This window comes from Narcine bancroftii, chromosome 3 (assembly GCF_036971445.1).
Source record: "Narcine bancroftii isolate sNarBan1 chromosome 3, sNarBan1.hap1, whole genome shotgun sequence".
Classification (NCBI taxonomy): domain Eukaryota; kingdom Metazoa; phylum Chordata; class Chondrichthyes; order Torpediniformes; family Narcinidae; genus Narcine; species Narcine bancroftii.
The window spans coordinates 363,697,728-363,714,989 of record NC_091471.1 but is presented as its reverse complement, the minus strand read 5'-3'; the positions used below and the strand labels follow the sequence as shown (position 1 = coordinate 363,714,989).

Below are 17,262 nucleotides of genomic sequence, written 5' to 3'. Positions count from 1 at the left end.
TATGGATTATCTTGTCATTGATGGTGACAAAATGTTATGAAATCTCTCTCCACTTGCAGATGGTTTCTATCTGAGGAATTTGCCTGGACAACCCACCCTGCTCTCAACTAACCCCAGCTTTCCTTCGATTTCCCGTGCGGCTCCCATTGGTTCCTGCAGCAGAGACCGAGAGATGAGCCACTCCCACAAAGCGGTCAAGGAAACTGACAGACTGCTGGCTGCAAAGGAACCAGGCAAAGAGAGGATGAGTAAAAATGAAGCCAATTCAATGAGCAATCAGAGGACACACAAGGAGAGACACTCAGAAGAAGATGGAAAGGATGGACATAAAATAGTACACCCTCTGATGCCAGACATGAGATGCAAGGAAGACCTAACAAATATGCTCAATAGTATGTGTGAAAACAGAAATAAACAATTCAATAGCTGTTTAACAAACTCCAAAGTTATGAACGGAGATTCCAGTAAGACTTTATTAGCAAGCTGCACTAATATTGGTGGGATTTTACCAAGGCAAATGGACATCCATACTCCAGGCAGGTGTACCAAAGAGAGCTTAAGGTTTGAGAGGGATTTCAGAGAGAACGGTCCCTCTGGTCCAATGCATATTGAGTGCTCAGACAGTTGGCAAACACCACATCATTCTGTTGGATATTCTGTTCCTTCTTCACTGTCCAACATTCCTCCATCATCTAGCACAGGCTCCGGAACATTCCCCTGTTTGCAGGTTCATTCCAACTTAGACCTTTTTTACCCTACTCAAGATAAGGCTGGCAGGGAGCTCAAGGTCACTGGGCCGACCTATGTGCCTTCAGTGGGACACTTTGGTGACAAGAGTAGACCTTTCCAAGTCGCTGCAGAGAACTGCAAGGTCAACAGAAATATTGGGAAGGAGAAGACGCATGAAAAAAACGCAGAGAGACCAGAGACCGGAACAATTCCCAACTCGCATGTGCATCTGAAGCTGGACGGGAAAGGAATAGATTGGCCCCACAACACAGCCATAAAATCCAAGCAGCAATGTGGTAGCAGCACTGGTGCACAAATGGTGATTCCCTTCACACCTCAGGCAGCCAAGGGCCCCTCAGGGAAAGGTAGCACTTATGTAATGCCACAGACTCAGGATTGTTTCTGTTCGAGGGAGTTGGAGACGTGCTGTGCCAAACTGACCCACACCAGTTACATGCTGGACCGGGAACAGGGCAGTGATGTACAAGAAAAAGCTTCTAAAGACTCGCAGGGGCAAAAAGTGGCCAGGATACGGCACCAACACCATAAACTTCCTGAGGTGGAGCAAATAGGAAGTGGTTCGGAGATGAAGAGAAGGCCACCAGAGCTCAGTTGTATGAGCTACAATGGATCCCACATACCACCGTGGCAGGGTGCCCAGATTCCAATGGGGGAAGACAGGAAGAACTCTTACCTTGACCCTTTCAGTTCAAGTTTACAGCAGGCGGCAATGTTGTCGCAAGGATCTGTGCTGAACCAAGATATGCTAGGCCAAACTGATGAGGTCTCAGCCATGAAGAGTTTGCTGAAGTACAGCAGTTCATTTCCTCCAGGCACGCAGGCCCTCATCGTTGGGCAGAAGACCCCCTTCGGAGGTCTGGGGAACATCAGGGCCAGTTGCGTCCACCAGGAGATTAAGCTGCAAAGTGGGAAGTCCAGCCTGGATTTGGAGCGTCTAGACTGTAGTAAAGGACGGGAAAATGAGTCATCTCAGGGTGATGGCGAGGTGCGGCAACCTCCGGTTGGTATTGCAGTGGCAGTTGCAAGGCAGAAGGATAACCAGAATAAACATGAGCTGCCTTGCGGCGCGGAATCCAGCCGGCAACACAGACACGTTCCTGGAGTAAAAGGTGAGGTGATGAATGAGTCCCAAATAAATCATTAAACATTTCTCTAAAATGTTTTCACATGTTTCTTGTTACCAGAGCTGTTTCTGAATGGCCTTGTCTGTCAGTCTTACTGGACTTGAATCCACAGGCCTGAACTATTGATCTGCAGCGTGATTTTGAATCGCAGCTTGGCAGCTGAGGAAATTTAATTCAAGGAGTTAAATAAAAGTTTAGTTTCAATCATGGTGACCATGGGTCAGATCCCATGTGATTCACCTGTGTCATTCAGAGAAAGAAATCTAGCAATAGAACAAAGAACACAACAGTGTGGGAGCAGGCCCTTTGGCCTATCATATCCATTCTGGCCATGAAGCCTGTCTAATGTCAGCTGCCTGCACATGGTCCATGTCCCACTGTTCTTCATCTTTTCACATGATTCAAGGATTCATGTCTGTCTGAATGCCTCTAAAAATTGTCATTGTAGCTGCTTCCTTGGCACTGCCTTCCAGGCACCTACCTTCACCACTTGGGTCATAAAAGCTACCTTCACAGATCTCCTTTAATGTTTGGAAATCTCACTATATACCCGCGCCCTCTCGTATTTGACATTTTCGTCCAAGGAAAATAATTCTGGCTAAATATTCTTTCTATGATTCTCGTCATTTAATTTACTCCTCTACTTTCCTTTCCATTCGGGGCTTTAGTGTCTCCGTCACTGAAGTGGCATGGAGAACGATTAAGGATAGCCTAGTCTTGTCAGCAATGTCCCCACCTTGTGAACGAATGGGAAAAAAACTTGCTTTTTGTGTGTAGGTGAACAAATCAAAAGGACCAGTTCAACGTGTGGTTTTTATTACTGATTGATTTAGTAGGACAGTATTTAATTCCCAGAATATTTACATATTTGAGTCCAGTTTGGGCTGTAATTCAGATGCTCTTGCTTTGATCGTTTCAACCTTTTTATTCAACTGAAGAATTCTCCTGCTCAATGTACCTGATCTGTCACGGCCACGTCAATGGTCTGCATGTAATCTTGACCATGACTGTTTCGCTCCCAGGATGGGGTTGCATTTTGGTCATATGCCCACAGCTGACCTGAGGGTGGCCTTTAAAACCACCCCAGAAGGAAACTGCTCTAACTAACTTTTTAAGTGTCTCCCAGTTCAGCACTTAGCGAAAGACTTGGAAATGTCCAGATGAAAAGAGTTCAGAACTTTTCAAGCACTGCAAATTGGAATTCAGCTGAAGCTCACATATGTTTGCCATCCTGCACTGCTATTAGTTCCCGATTAGCTTTCAGTTTCTATTACATTTCCACAGATGTTTGATTTAGAATACATTTCTTTCAAAATCTGTAAAGAATCAAAGCATTGAGAAATTTATCCCGTAATCATTTTTTCATCCACTGCTACATCAATATTTGACTTAAATAACAGAACATGGAACCATTTTACAAATGGTTTTCTTTCTTTGTAGATAAAGCCATAGACCTTACATGACTTTTTTCACGATTCGTACACTGTACCAGTTGATTGAGTTCTGAATGGGTGACGGTAAGTCTTCTTGTTGGCAGCATCCTCTCGTTCCGCATACGTCATTGACTTGGAGATGGAAGAAGAAGGCAATCATTTTCGTGAGGAGCGAATGAGTTTAGCACGCTTGGATAGGGAAAGAGACCACTTACTTCGGTAAGATTTTGGATTACTATAACATGAGAAATGAGCAGCTGTTTTTGAATTAAATATAATATAAACTGGTTTTGGGTTGGATGAACAGTTCATATGCTTTTGTATTCATAATTCCATTTAGATCATTGCTTCTTCAAAGAGCAAGCATTTCCTACTAAGTCTGACATGACGCACCTGAATGTTGCATAAGGAAGTCTCAATTGGTTCCATTTGTTTATATTTAACATCAGAGAGGGAGTCATTAACATAAGATAGAACCATCAGTCCTGCAGCAGAGAATCAGGCTCTTCAACCCATTCAGTCTGTGCTAACCCATGACATCCATATACATTAGGGTTAGGGTTATTCCCAGCATTCTCCCTTTGGATTCTACCACACTTTTGGTGCAAGTTAACAGCGGCTCACCCACCTTTGGGTTGTGAGAGGAAACTGACGTGTGCAGAATGACCTAGGCAATCAATCAGTGTGCAAACTTCACACAAAATGGCACTGGACATCACGACTGATTCCAGGATTCTGGAGCCTTGAGCAGCCACACCGCCAGTTGCTCCACTGTGCTGTCCTTCCGTTGCATTGTTGGAGAAGTATTAATATTCAAAAGGCTGATTGTCCACTTACGTTCCAAGTTGTTTACCATTCTTCTTGCCATTAGCTTATGTATCTTGGCTAATATCCAGATGCTAAATGAATTTTTGCAAGTCAGCCCAATCTTCACCTCATCCCTCACTATTGGGATAATGATAATAGAGGCAAGTGAGATTTGATTCTCTGGACAGGAATTGAGGCTGTGGTTATTGCTATCCTTTCCACCCAGTCTGCTTGGGTTTCCTCCTCCTGCCTCCAGCTGCACCTGTTTAGCATCACCATCAGCTTCTCCCCAAATGCCTGAAGGCAAGTCCTGCATCTTCATGAAGTCCAGGATGAACAGTATGCACTCTCCAAAGCACAGCAGGCAGTAATGATGCTCCTGCAGCATGCCAATGTATTGTGCATGTTGCCCATGCATTCATAGGCTGCACAAGAGAATTTCAGTCTTGTCTTCCCTTGGCCCCCGTTCTTGTGTTTGCAAAAGGTGCCGTGGGCTTCTGCAGGTTTAATGTATACCAGCTGCAGCTGGGGTAACTGGAGGCAGCCCCTCAACAACATGGTCTGGTGAAAACCCTTTAAATTCCAGTCAGGCAGAGTTGACCTGCAGTGCAGGTAAAGCGATAAATATTACAGTAAATGTCCAAAAGTCTGGACACCAGAAATCCAGACCACCTGAGAATCTGGACTCTGGTAACTTTTTAAATTTAGTGGGTTTTTGTTTGCAAGTGTGCATGCACAAGCACCGCAGATGAACAGTGACAAGTGACAGCACTTATTCATCATAAAGAAATTCCATTGTATGCCATATTTTTCTTTTACAATGTTTACTTGTAAACATAATTTCAAGCATTGCTTGCATTTTTTGCAGTGAGAAAAATTGTTTACAATTTTGTAAAGTGTTGACTTTATTTTTCTTTAAAATTGTTGGCTTTGATGGATGAAGCGTACTGTATTTTCAAATGAATAAACTATCAAAAATCACCTGCTCATCTCTTCTTTAATCCTCCTTAAATTTGAATTTTAAAACTTCTGCACGAGAATCAGGAAAATCTGAAAATCCGAGCCGACCCTATCCCTGAGCAGTCCTGATTTTAGGACTTATGCTGTACAGGTGCTCCTCAACTTACGATGGGCTTACGTTCCGGCAACCCCATCGTAAGTCAAAAAAAACTGTAAATATGAAAAGAATACAGGTATACCTTGTATAACGCTGACAGTCCCCACACTGATCCCACTGCCCTGCTCTCTCCCGACAGTGCTGTATCAGTCCTCACACTGATCCCACTGCCCCGCTTTCTCCCCACAGCCGTTTATCATTCCCAACACTGATCCCACTTTCCTGCTCTCTCCTGACAACGCTATATCAGTCCTCACACTGATCCCACTGCCCCGCTCTCTCTCCCCACACCCCTTTATCATTCCCAACACTGATCCCACTGCCCTGCTCTCCCCCAACAGTGCTGCATCAGTCCCAAGACTGATCCCACTGCCTGCTCTCTCCTGGCAGCTCTGTATCAGTCCCCACACTGATCCCACTGCCCTGCTCTCCCCCAACAGTGCTGCATCAGTCCTGATCCCACTGCCTGCTCTCTCCTGGCAGCTCTGTATCAGTCCCCACACTGATCCCACTGCCCTGCTCTCCCCCAACAGTGCTGCATCAGTCCTGATCCCACTGCCTGCTCTCTCCTGGCAGCTCTGTATCAGTCCCCACACTGATCCCACTGCCCTGCTCTCTCCCAACTATGCTGTATCAGTCCCCACACTGATGCCACTGCCCCACTCTCTCTCAACTGTGTGGTATCAGTCCCTGTAAGCTTTCTAACTGAACAAAAGGAAGTGATTGACCAAGGAGGCTGCAAAGAATTCTCCTTAGAGGAATTATCAATATTTATTGGAAAAATCAATGATGCTTGCAATGACCTCACTTTACTGTATTACATGGAAGTAAATAACGACAGGTCATGCTGTCGTATTATCGTAGCCTGTAAAAATCGTAAGTCGGACCATCGTAAGTAGGAGAGCACCTGCACTTCAATATCTCCCTGCACCAGAGAGAAGCCACTAATCTCAGTAAGATCTATCTGTTTGCTACCTTCCAGCAAGATAGGACGAACTGTATTTACTTCTCTTGTAACAAGAGAGTCTTGGTGATTTTCTTCATACCCAATGACAGCTACGAGATCTTAAAGAAATTTCCAGATCCAGATTGAAAAAAATGGTGCGCTGCCGCTAGTGCAGACCCAGGAAGAGAAGGGAGAGGAGACTCGGGGCTCCTCCCCAGGGTCCAACCACCCTGGATTACAGCCGACGGCTCTGTGCAGGCTTTAAATGGCCTGTTAAAGGAGCAGCAGTGTTTTTAAGATCCTGCAACCTTAGGATCTGTGCCCAAGATGGCAGCGTTTTTGCTCCAGGGAGCAGTAGGACTGGCGCAGGGCACTAGAAATGGGGAGAAGAAGTATAGGAGATGACCCTATTGAAGGGTGTTGGCAACTCCCAGTCAAAGGTCCCACAGAGGCTGCAGGTTTACTCACGACTGGCTCATGCGAACCAAATATCGGGACCAGAGTTCAAGGAGTGCTGAGGGCAAGAGGGGCTCCCGAAAGGCATTGGGTGCTGAAGGCTTCTAGATCGTAGAGGAGGTTTAGATCTGGAGATCAGACTGCCAACGGATCTGCGCAGCTGCAGAGGCCTCAGGAGCGCTGGAGGCGAATCCAAGGACCCTCATTGACTCTGAGGGAGCTCTCTTTCGCTTCTCTTTCTCTTACTGTAAGGGGCATCAGGCAATACCAATGGTGACTCTTTGTCAACCTTACAGCAGACTGAAGGTAATTTTGTGTAATATTACACACCCTGTTTTATTCCATGACCATAAAAGAATCCTGAATGCTTGGCAGAAGCATAAAAGTTAAAGGCGCTGTTCACCTCTGCACTGCCTTCAATGTGCAAAGCAGTCCTTATATTCTCCTAATGCCACTACGAAGTTAGCACCGAGGATCTCCCTGCATTGCTGTTGATTGCTGAGGTCCTGCTGGAGAAATTGCACAATGGGCAGATATAATCTCATGCTATGAGCTCCTTATTCCCCTGCTTCTCTCTCCCTCCCCCCCCCACACACACACTATTCTCCGCAGGCACTCCTCACCTTTCCAGTTCGGCTGCATTACAAGCGGAATCTTTGCTCATATAGACATTGTACAGTTCTAAAGCCTGAACAAATATTTCATTTGGTGGTTGTAAGCGCATCCAAGAAGTCTTATTGGCCCTCTTAGTATGCCATAAATTCCATGCAACAAACTCCAGTCTTTTCTGTTGACAGAGCAATATAAAAGTTCTGGAGAAACCTTTGTGTATTACACTCCAATCACAGCGCCTCCAGACTTTCCTGTTTAAAATTATGGTGGAGAAGCTTTTTGTGGTTGATTTTTCTTTGAAATTTTGTGCTTTTCCAGTAAAACAAGAATTGGCTGCCTATTCGTTGTTGAGAGCTCTCCTTCAGCCATTGAAAAGTCCATGTGGGGAAGAAGAAAGTGTTGTAATTGTCACTAATTAATTCAAACGGTTGCTATTGAATTCAGGGAAAACAAAGATTTTGTGGAGCTTGCACGAATCCGTCCATCCAATGGTTGTCCTGCAGACCTGAATCCAAACCTGATGGTCACTGGAGGGTCATCGTTACAAGCCAACCAGCTAGGAACTGATCCCACTGCTCATCCTCACCTTACACCTCCACATTGGCTTCCAAGGACGGGCAGCCCCTCAGTGTGGATGGGTGGCCATTCATATGGTTAGTGATTCATCTTTCATTTATTTAGCAGAAATGAACAAATTTGTGGTATTGACTTTCTTTGGCTTTCCTCCTGTTGTTAGGGGTGCCAGGGCAGTGCTCACGGTGACTGTTTGCCTGATGACAGACAAAAGTTGAAGTGTATCATGTACTGTATATTACATTTTTAATGTATTATTATGTGACAATAAAAGGAACCATGTATTGTTTCACAGCATCACAAAATGGTTGCCGCACAGAAGGAGCCATTTAGCTATTCCTTTCCCATGTCCTCTCCCCTTACCCCTGCTTACATTTTCTTTTCCCGTTCAGCTGGTTGTCCTTTTTGAAAGTAGTGAATTGATTCTACCCTCACAAATACCCAAATCCGTTGCCTAAAAAGAAAAGATTTTCATCACATCTTTTGGTTCTTTTGCCAGCCATCTTCGCTCCACACTCCCTGATTAATGACCCTCCCCCCCCCCCCCCCCCAAGGAATGGGGACTATTTCTGTGTTCACGCTTGGTCGTAAGTCGGCTGCTAACGTAAGATTCACTTTGTTGACAAGCAGTTGCACGGAATCACTCTTTAGCCACTTTCAGGTGCTCGGACGCTGATAATGTGCTGGTAGACGCGGCTGGGGGAGTGTAGCTGGGACATTCAGGTGGCCACGGAGAAGATGCCCTTCTGTCACCTGAACGTGCCGGCTGAAGGAGAGGCGCGCCCAAGCGAACGCGGCTCCTGTGGACTGTGGCCGTAGCCCCACTGCTGCTTTTTGGTGCAATGGGGAAGTCTCTGAGCTGGAGGATATACCGATGAGAGGAGGGTTAGGTAAGTGCTGCTTCTGGCTGGTTTCTCCACTTTCAGGTGGCCTCCTGACAGCACATTGGGGTAGAATAGGCGGCTTTACAGTCGGGTATTCTGGTCACCTGAAAGCGGCTATTGAAAGGGGGAAAATAGAAAAAAAAACTGGTTTCAGGCCTACACTGCTTGAAAATGTATTGATATTGCCATGAGGATTGGAAAAATTTGAAATATCAATCTTTATTGTTGATGTTCAAATTTAATCTGATGTGTTTTGGCTTGTACGTCTGTCCATAATTCCACCCATGTGTTGATGGAAGAAGTTTACAATTTAAATGGAGAGCCTATTGTATTTTTCTCTAAATGAGAGTTGACTTTGCTTGAGCCAAACAAGAGAATGGTCAGACAAGTACCTTGCTGAGAGAAGGATATAAAAAGCGTAAAACAAAGCAGGGAGGAGGGAAAGGTGGTGCATGGTTACAATAGGCCAAAAGGAGACCTGCGATCTGACGCAGCTGCGGAGGAGATGAGCAACTCTTCGGGAAGAATTCGAATCAGGATGGAACAAAAATAAAACTCAGCAGTTTGAAAGTGAATAATGCATTATTCATGCTGTAATTACAAAATGAAAGGCTTCCTTTGTCAAGGGGAAGTCTGGAGTTACATTTGAAATGCATAAATGTAAAGGAAATGAGGAAGTTCATTTGGTGCTGTCAGCGGTTTAGAATGTTCTGAGGCCAATTTCCACAAAGAAGAGAAAAACAGTTGCAGGAGTACCTGGGTTGCCCATAGTGCCACATTAAATGAGGTGTGAGGACATCTTGTGAGTACAGATTTGCTGAGGCCAACCAAGATTGCCACGACACAGGAATGTTCCAAGTGAACTCATCATAAGATTTTTGAATCATGTTGCTAAGAAAATCTAGAGTGGCCACCCTATTCAGACAAATTCAGGGGGCTTGGAAGTGGTATGGTCTCGGAAGCCTCAAGAATATGAAGGGATGCAGCCAAGCGTGGCTGGTGCAGTGCAGAAAGAAGACTGGTTGAAAGGTTCCTTGGCATTACCTGGGCAGAGTTGTCTCCACATAAGGCAAAGCTCCGTATTTTCACTCACAGAACTAAAATGATGCCAAAACCAATCTTTCTCAACTCCGTGCAGAATGTTTGGAATATTAAGCCACAAGGAACATCAGCATTTTCATGTCCCAGTCAAATCTGCTTGTGCATTTTTAATCCTTACTCTGCTGAAGCCCTAACTAACAAAACATAAAGCGTATTCATTTCATACTAAAATGTAATGACTTAATATTATCATACACGGATACAAACTGACAGGAGAAAAAAAATAAGGGTTTGTCAAAATTGATTACAGTCTTAACTCATCACCATCTATACTCATCAAAGTAATATCTCATTCCCCAAGGAAAAGCATAAAAGGTTGTTTCATTTGCTTGAGCTGTTCTATGAATTCTAGCTTGCCAAAATGGTTCCTTTCATATCCCACTCCATCTGCCGCCAAAGTAATCCAGTCATTAGAATCGGCGGAGTATCTGATTACTAGTTCTGCAGGATAATCCTTTTTTGCTGGAGTGTTCAATAGATAAGTAAAGCATTTTTGTTCATTACTGAGTTTGGAAATGCAGCATCTGGAAAGCCTAAAATGAATCCAACACAAAAGTTATTTGTGCTTCATGTCTTCGTAGTATCCTTGAGAGATCATGAGAATGTCTTGGGTTTTGCCATAGTGTAAAGAATCACGCAGCGTTATTGGACAGAAAGAAGTTTTGACACATCCTGTTTGCACTCACATTTTTTTTGTTGAAAGGAGCTGACGTTTCTCTCCTGCTTTGTGTCCCATGCAATTATATAATTTCCCGTTAAAATCATTTTTGCACTCAGCTTTGATTATGCCGACAATAAATAGATGGAAGGTAATCACCCTCCTTGCACAGATATTCCCCTTGCCATTTTTAAATGCCTTCTCCCCCAACTTTATCAACTAATGACCTTTGACAATTCAACGCCAGGCAGTAATATGAGTTGTAAATATTCACATATTAGTGGTTGTGAAGTAGAGCTGAGGCCAAGAGGCCGTGCTTTTACTGAACAGTGGCTCAAGAGGCTGTATGCTCTTTCTTGCTTCTCTGTTTTTATGCCTGACTGCATAATGGGCAGTTACTTCCTTTGAAGCCATTTCTGACTAAATGTTGATCAATGCCTGTCAGTGATATTTTTTGTTTGCTTAAATTCACCACCTTCCTCAATCATTTTTAATTTGCATAATGTCCTTGAGCTTTCCCATAATAATGGGAAGGTGATGTGATTACCTGGTGCTGGTAACAGGTTGAAATATCAATAGTAATTTCACTATGATTGAATTGCCAACCTTCAGCTTGTCTCTCCAGTTTAAGGTTTGAGCAACTAAGTCATGTGATATTCCAGAACCGAAGCCAGCTGGGGACTGTGGAACTTCAGGCTGCCCAGCTCGTGGAAGGGGTGAAGACATGGCGAGAGGTGGAGGGTCCCTATACTGCTGGAGATGTTGGGTGCTGTGGTCCTGGTTGAATATTTGAGAGTAAAAAGATAAAGCCGGGGAAACTCAGCAGGCCAAACCGTGTACTTTATGTAGCAAAAATAAAGATGCAATACCAACATTTCAGGCTTGAGCCCTTCGTTCATATTTGAGAGGAAGCTTTTATTTTATTATTTGCTATTCCACTGCATGGTTATGTCCTGTGAGGCATCCATCAATGCCCATTCACTCACGAGCTTCTTCATGCCCCAGATCTTCCATGTCCTTTGGACCTGAAAACTATTTTAGACTCAGAAAAAAATATACTCTACAGAATTTTGGTATGCTATGGATAAACATAATCATGTTCTTTCTGCATGTGTTTGATGCATTGTCTCAAATTGAATTGAAATCTGTTGCAAACAGATGTAAATCTCATTAAATTATCCATAGAAATTAAAATTATTCCAGAATATCAGCAACATTTTTATAGCAACCAGTACCAGTGAGTCAAGCTGCTGTGTTCTTTTAACCAAACCCAGCAATTTCCAGGGCAGCTCGGCCACATCCTTCCAATTATTATTGTTGGACATGAACTGCCAAGTTCAAATTGGTATTCCAGGTTAGCTACCAACCTGTTTTCAGGGTCGTTACGTTTGGTTAAAATTTATATGCTGAAGTGTGGTTTCACTTGTTTCAAAGCAGAACCAGTTACAGCCACAAGTAATCTTAATGGATAAGGTTTTCAATTGTTTTAATTTTTGTTTGCTGTATTTTATGAGACAGTCGAATTAATGTCACACAGAAACCATGATGCAAAGCAAAATTATGTATGGCTTGGCCTGTAAATGGGATAAATTCTGTCAATGCTTCATGATTCATTCGGGTTGTTTTTCCTATTTTGCTACGATTTCTTTCATAAGATTTTTTTTCTTGGTTTCAGCAATACTGAAAAAAGTCCTCATTCAACCATTTTTAAAAGAATGTTCCTGAAATCTGGGTTTTTTTTCAGTTTGCCTCTGTAATATTTTTCCTTCATTATTTGTGGAACAGTCCATCCCTGGCAAGAAAGTTGTTCCCAAAAATTATAACGATTAGAGGGGAAAGGCAGGCCAGACCAAGTAAAGATGGCTCATCTCCTTTCCCAAGCAAGGTTTTTACAACAATCTGACCACTTCCCCGACACATTCATTGGTACAGCCTTTGCAAACAGATGTATATTATGACCATCACGAAAAGAATTGGATACATTCAGGAATGCTGGAATCTGAAGCCAAGCACCATCTGCTGAGGAACTCAACGGGTCAAGCAGGCATCAGTGAGAGAAAAAGAATGGATCTATTTTGACCATTCCTTTCCTCCCAATTTTTGCGATCATTTTAAGGAACGTGAACTATCCCCAAGCAAAGGCAGCGTGAAAGCATTGATTTGGGGTTCATTCAAGAGCCTGATGGCTGCAGGGAATATGTTCACTCTAATGGGAGGAAGGAAAATAGAGTGTGTCTGGGGTGCGATGGATCTTTCATTGTGTTGACAGCCTTTCCTAATCAGTGGGAGATGTTGATGGAATCCATGGGGAGGGAAGTTGTCATTGTGTGTTGAGCTGTATTCACTATACACTCTGCAGTTGAGCAGAGCAGCTCTCATACCAAGCTGTAAGGCATCTAGCAAGTATCCTTTCGATGATGTACTTATTTAAGTTGTTGAGGGACATGGAGAGCATTGATCAACATTTAGTCAGTGTGTGCAAAAATCTTCTGGGGTGCAAATTTTTTCCTGTGCCAAAAATATGTGCGCACTGAATGCTTGTGCAATTGTAAACTTGAAATTGTGTCAAGATCATTTTTGGCGCGGCCCATCTCTCATGGCGCATTAAACTGTACTGGTATCTTCTAATAGAATACAAGTATGATTAATAACTTGTTTAACGGACTAACTAGTTAATAAAAATAGCCAAGAGATTATTTTCAAATAAGTATATTGTTAATTGCTCCATTATTTGAGATCACTGCCCTTTTGGGCGCACATTAATTTCCTTCGTGCGCTGATGGGAAAACAAGGGGGCATGCGCACAGCTTAGAGGGAACAGTGGGGTGGGGGCACACACCAAACTTCCTTAGTCATCAAAGAATATGGAGGCATTGTTGGGGTTTGTTGATTTTTTGCAACTTGTCCCAGGTCAGGTCATTGGAGATATTTATTCCTTAGAATTTGAAGTGGTGTACTCTCTCAACTTCAGACAGAGCCATTAACATGGTCAGGGTGCGAACTCTGCCCTCACTCCTGAAGTCAGTGATAACCTCCTTCACATTATCAACACTGAAAGAAGTTGTAATCTTGGCACCATATCACTAAACTTTAATCTCTTACCTGTATTCAGTCTCATTGTTATTTGATACCCAGCTCACTACTATGGTGACATGGTCAATTTGAAGATGGAGTTGGAATGGTATACTCATGGGTGTGGGGGAGTATAGTAGTCGAGTGAGTACAGCTTGGAAGTGTTGGTGTTGACTGTGTCATGGAGGAGATGTTGTTACCTATCTTTACTGATTACGCTAGTTAGACGGGAAGTCAAGGATCGGTTGGGTGGGGGGAGGAGGGGCGCTGAGGCCCAGATCCTGAACTTCGGGAATTAATTTATGGGGTCTGTGGAATTAAAGGCTGAGTTGCTGTCTGTGAGCAGACATCAAAATACAGTGATTCACAACCTTTTTTTTTTCCCCCACTCACATACCACTTTAAGTCATCCCATTCCATGGCGTAGGATGCCTTATGCAAGTAGAACAAAAAGGGTTGCGAACCACTGGTCTAATAGAAGTGTCCTTGGCATTCATATGTTCGAGGGCTGAGAACCGAGCTAGGGAGATGGCGTCTGCTGTGGACATGTTAGGGTCATAGGCAGATTGAAGTGGGCCAAGGCTGACTAAGAGGCTAGAGTTGATGTGAGCCATGACTCAAAGCTCTTCATAATGGTGGATGTCAAAATTGTCATTTAGTCCCGTTATTGTGCTTTGCTTTGGTACTAATATGATTGGTGGCCTTCTTGAAGCAAGTGGGGACTTTAGCCTGATGAGGACATAGATGAAACACATCTGCCACCTGGGCCAGTCGCTGGAAGGCTCTCCTGACCTCAGCAGCAATGATCATCAATGTCACATGGTTTATCCTAATTGATGTGAATGTCGCCTCCCTGTTAGCTCCGTGTTCAAAGCAAGCATAGAACATGTTTAACTCATTGGAGAACATGGCGCTGTTGCATACTGCATGGCTGGGATTTGCTTTGTGCCCTATGATACCATGCATGCCCTGCCATAGTCATTGCGTGTCTGTGACATTATCACGGGATTCGAGCTTGGTGCAGTACCGTCGAATGGCCTTATGATGGATAAAAGGCAGTGTTGTTGTTTGTCCATAACATTGCTGTGAAAGGAAATATGCTTCTAGTATTTGAGTGTTACTTCCCTTTCCAATTTATTCACATCTGTAAGCCTAATTTGGCCTGGTGGAGGATAATAATTGAAATGTAGCAAAGCTTATGACAGTGAAGGTCATCAGGGCTCGTTCTCCTGTGGGAGAGTATTATTTATATACATTTCAATTCCATTGAACCATCTATTTTTCTTGGAATATTGCAGTATTGCTATCTCATTTACTTACAGCCAAGATGCACATGATTGGAACTCACCAATACATTTTGTGCAAATGTCAATCACTGATGAAATTGGCAGCGAGGCAGCTGAGAGAGCAAGATGCCTGTGGCGTGCAGAGGGAGCAGGCTTTGATGGTTCAGACATCCTTTTCCTTTCCTTTGCTTCTTTTGTGTTCCTGCTATGTGTTCAGGAGGAACCCCTACCACGCCAATGACTGATGGCCAAAGACAAAGTGATTGTCCTCTTGCCAGGAAGTAAGGATGAAGAATTGTCACGCTCGCTTAGTGTAGTATACTCTAAACACATTCAAAACGGTTGAAACAAGATTTCAAGTCAAATAACGACCAAACCAGCTCCTTTCGTGCAACTGCGCATCTCAGGGTTTGCAAATTAATATCCTTTCAGTTACGTGTGTTTTATTTTTCTCCCACACAGGAATCGGACACCCGGCCCTCCATTCTAATCTGCCACCTGGATTTCCGGCGTCAATGCCAAGTGCCATGCAGACAGTATTTCCACTTTCCCAAGATCCTTCAGCCCAGCTTGTTATCCTTCCAACTGAGCCACCAGCACCACACCCAACTCCTCATCACCTTGGTAATGCACTGTGTTAATGGCATACAGATCATGATCCACCACCTGCCTGTGCAATATACTTTAAATGTGAACCACTCTGCTTTATATAGAGGCTTTGACAGAAAAAAAGTGATGAAATTTAACTATTATTTACTGTTCATGAATGAATATTTATATTTCTACCGTTACCCATTTTGCAAAGGGTCACCGGAGTTAAATTGATGAATTTGACTGTAATTGAAATTGTTAACAAATATTTAATGAATATTAATGCTGCAAACCTGATCCATTTTGAAAAGAAGCTGTGGATTTCTTTGGGATGTCCATGTTTTTCGTTCTTTTCAGTATATTCTTTATCTCTCTATCTTTCCCTCCCTCCCTCCCTATCTCTCACTCCCCCTCCTTCTCTCTCTTTTTCTCTAACTCCGTCATTATTTGTGAAAAAAACAAGAGATCCACAATATGAAATAGGTGTAATCATAAAGCAATGAGCTTCTTTCTTTATTTCATAGACTTTACATTAATAAAATAGGCTCTAAGCAAAGAACATAGAACAATACAGCTCAGTACAGGCCCATTGGCCCTTGATGTCATGCTGACCCATATATTTCTACCAAAAAGAACTAAATTTTTCCTATCTTATAACCCTCTATTTTTCTTCCATCCCTGTGCCTAAGAGTCTCTTAAATGCCCCGAATATTTCAACCTCCACCACCACCCTTGACAAGGCATTCCAGACACCCACTACTCTCTGTGTAAAAAAAAAACTTACTCCTGATGTCACCTCATCTTGAACAGATGTCCTCTGGTGTTTGTTATTCCTGCCCTGGGAAAAAAGGTGCTGGATGTCTACCTTATCTTTGTCTCTCAGAATCTTGTAAATATCTATTACGTTACCTCTCACCCTTCTTCGCTCCAAAGAGAAAAGTCCCAGCTCAGCTAATCTTACCTCAAAAGACTTATTTTCTGTCCAGGCAACTTCCCTGTACATCTCCTCTGCACTCGCTCCACAGCTTCCACATCCATCCTAAAATGAGGTGGCCAGAACTGATCAGAACAATACTCTATAAGTGTGGTCTCACCAGAGATTTGTAGAGTTCTAACATGACCTCTCTACTCATCCCATAGGCCTTCTTAACAATCTTATCAACCTGCATGGCAAACTTGAGAGATGTATGGACATTTAATAAATACCAAATTTGAAATTAAGTCCATGGTGTAGAATGTAGGTAGCTTTGACAAAATCTTTATTATTTATTTGGAGTTTGATGGAGCAATGAACAGCAGAAGGGGAAGAGTGATGTTACTTGCATTAGTTTGCAATGTCATGAGAAGGTGAAATGTATTCCCTTTCAAATCCCAGAATTGCTGAATAACTTGGCTTTGGATTGATTTAATTCCATATCATTTTGAGTTGGTGTCTGTCAAGAACATAGTTAGAAATATATTGGAAATCAGGTCTATATGTTCTGACGTTTTCATCAAAATGCATCTTTTTTATTGGTAGAAATAAATTAAACAAATTCTAACACAAAGATTTGACTTTTCACAAAACCAGAGGCCTTATGAACAATTTGAAATAGATGCTGTATATTCACTGAACACGCTTTCTGGAAATTAATGCTTTGGACTCTGTGTCCTGGTTTTCCGGGATTGATTTTATACCCAATTACGTACTGTACTTGAATACTGTAAAGGTTTACCCATGGATCCAGTCCAGAGTATATATGATGAAAGGTTAAAAATGGCTGGAGTCCAAAGGGTTAAAATTGAGACAAAACTGACTAGAGTGAGAGGTTAAGTCTGAATTCAAACTCAAATACAGGAGATTACTTCATTG

At 43.0% G+C, this 17,262-nt stretch overlaps 1 protein-coding gene across 16 annotated transcripts in view; it reads left to right on the top strand.

Moving 5' to 3' along the window:
* Positions 1-17,262, top strand: part of bahcc1b (BAH domain and coiled-coil containing 1b) — a 421,144-nt gene that overhangs the window by 135,273 nt on the left and 268,609 nt on the right. For all 16 annotated transcript variants that reach the window (XM_069930138.1, XM_069930136.1, XM_069930134.1 and 13 more), the window contains exons 5-8: positions 60-1,859; positions 3,412-3,526; positions 7,690-7,898; positions 15,282-15,443. In XM_069930138.1, the coding sequence (XP_069786239.1) occupies positions 60-1,859; positions 3,412-3,526; positions 7,690-7,898; positions 15,282-15,443 (2,286 nt within the window). The remainder of the gene's footprint in view (positions 1-59; positions 1,860-3,411; positions 3,527-7,689; positions 7,899-15,281; positions 15,444-17,262) is intronic.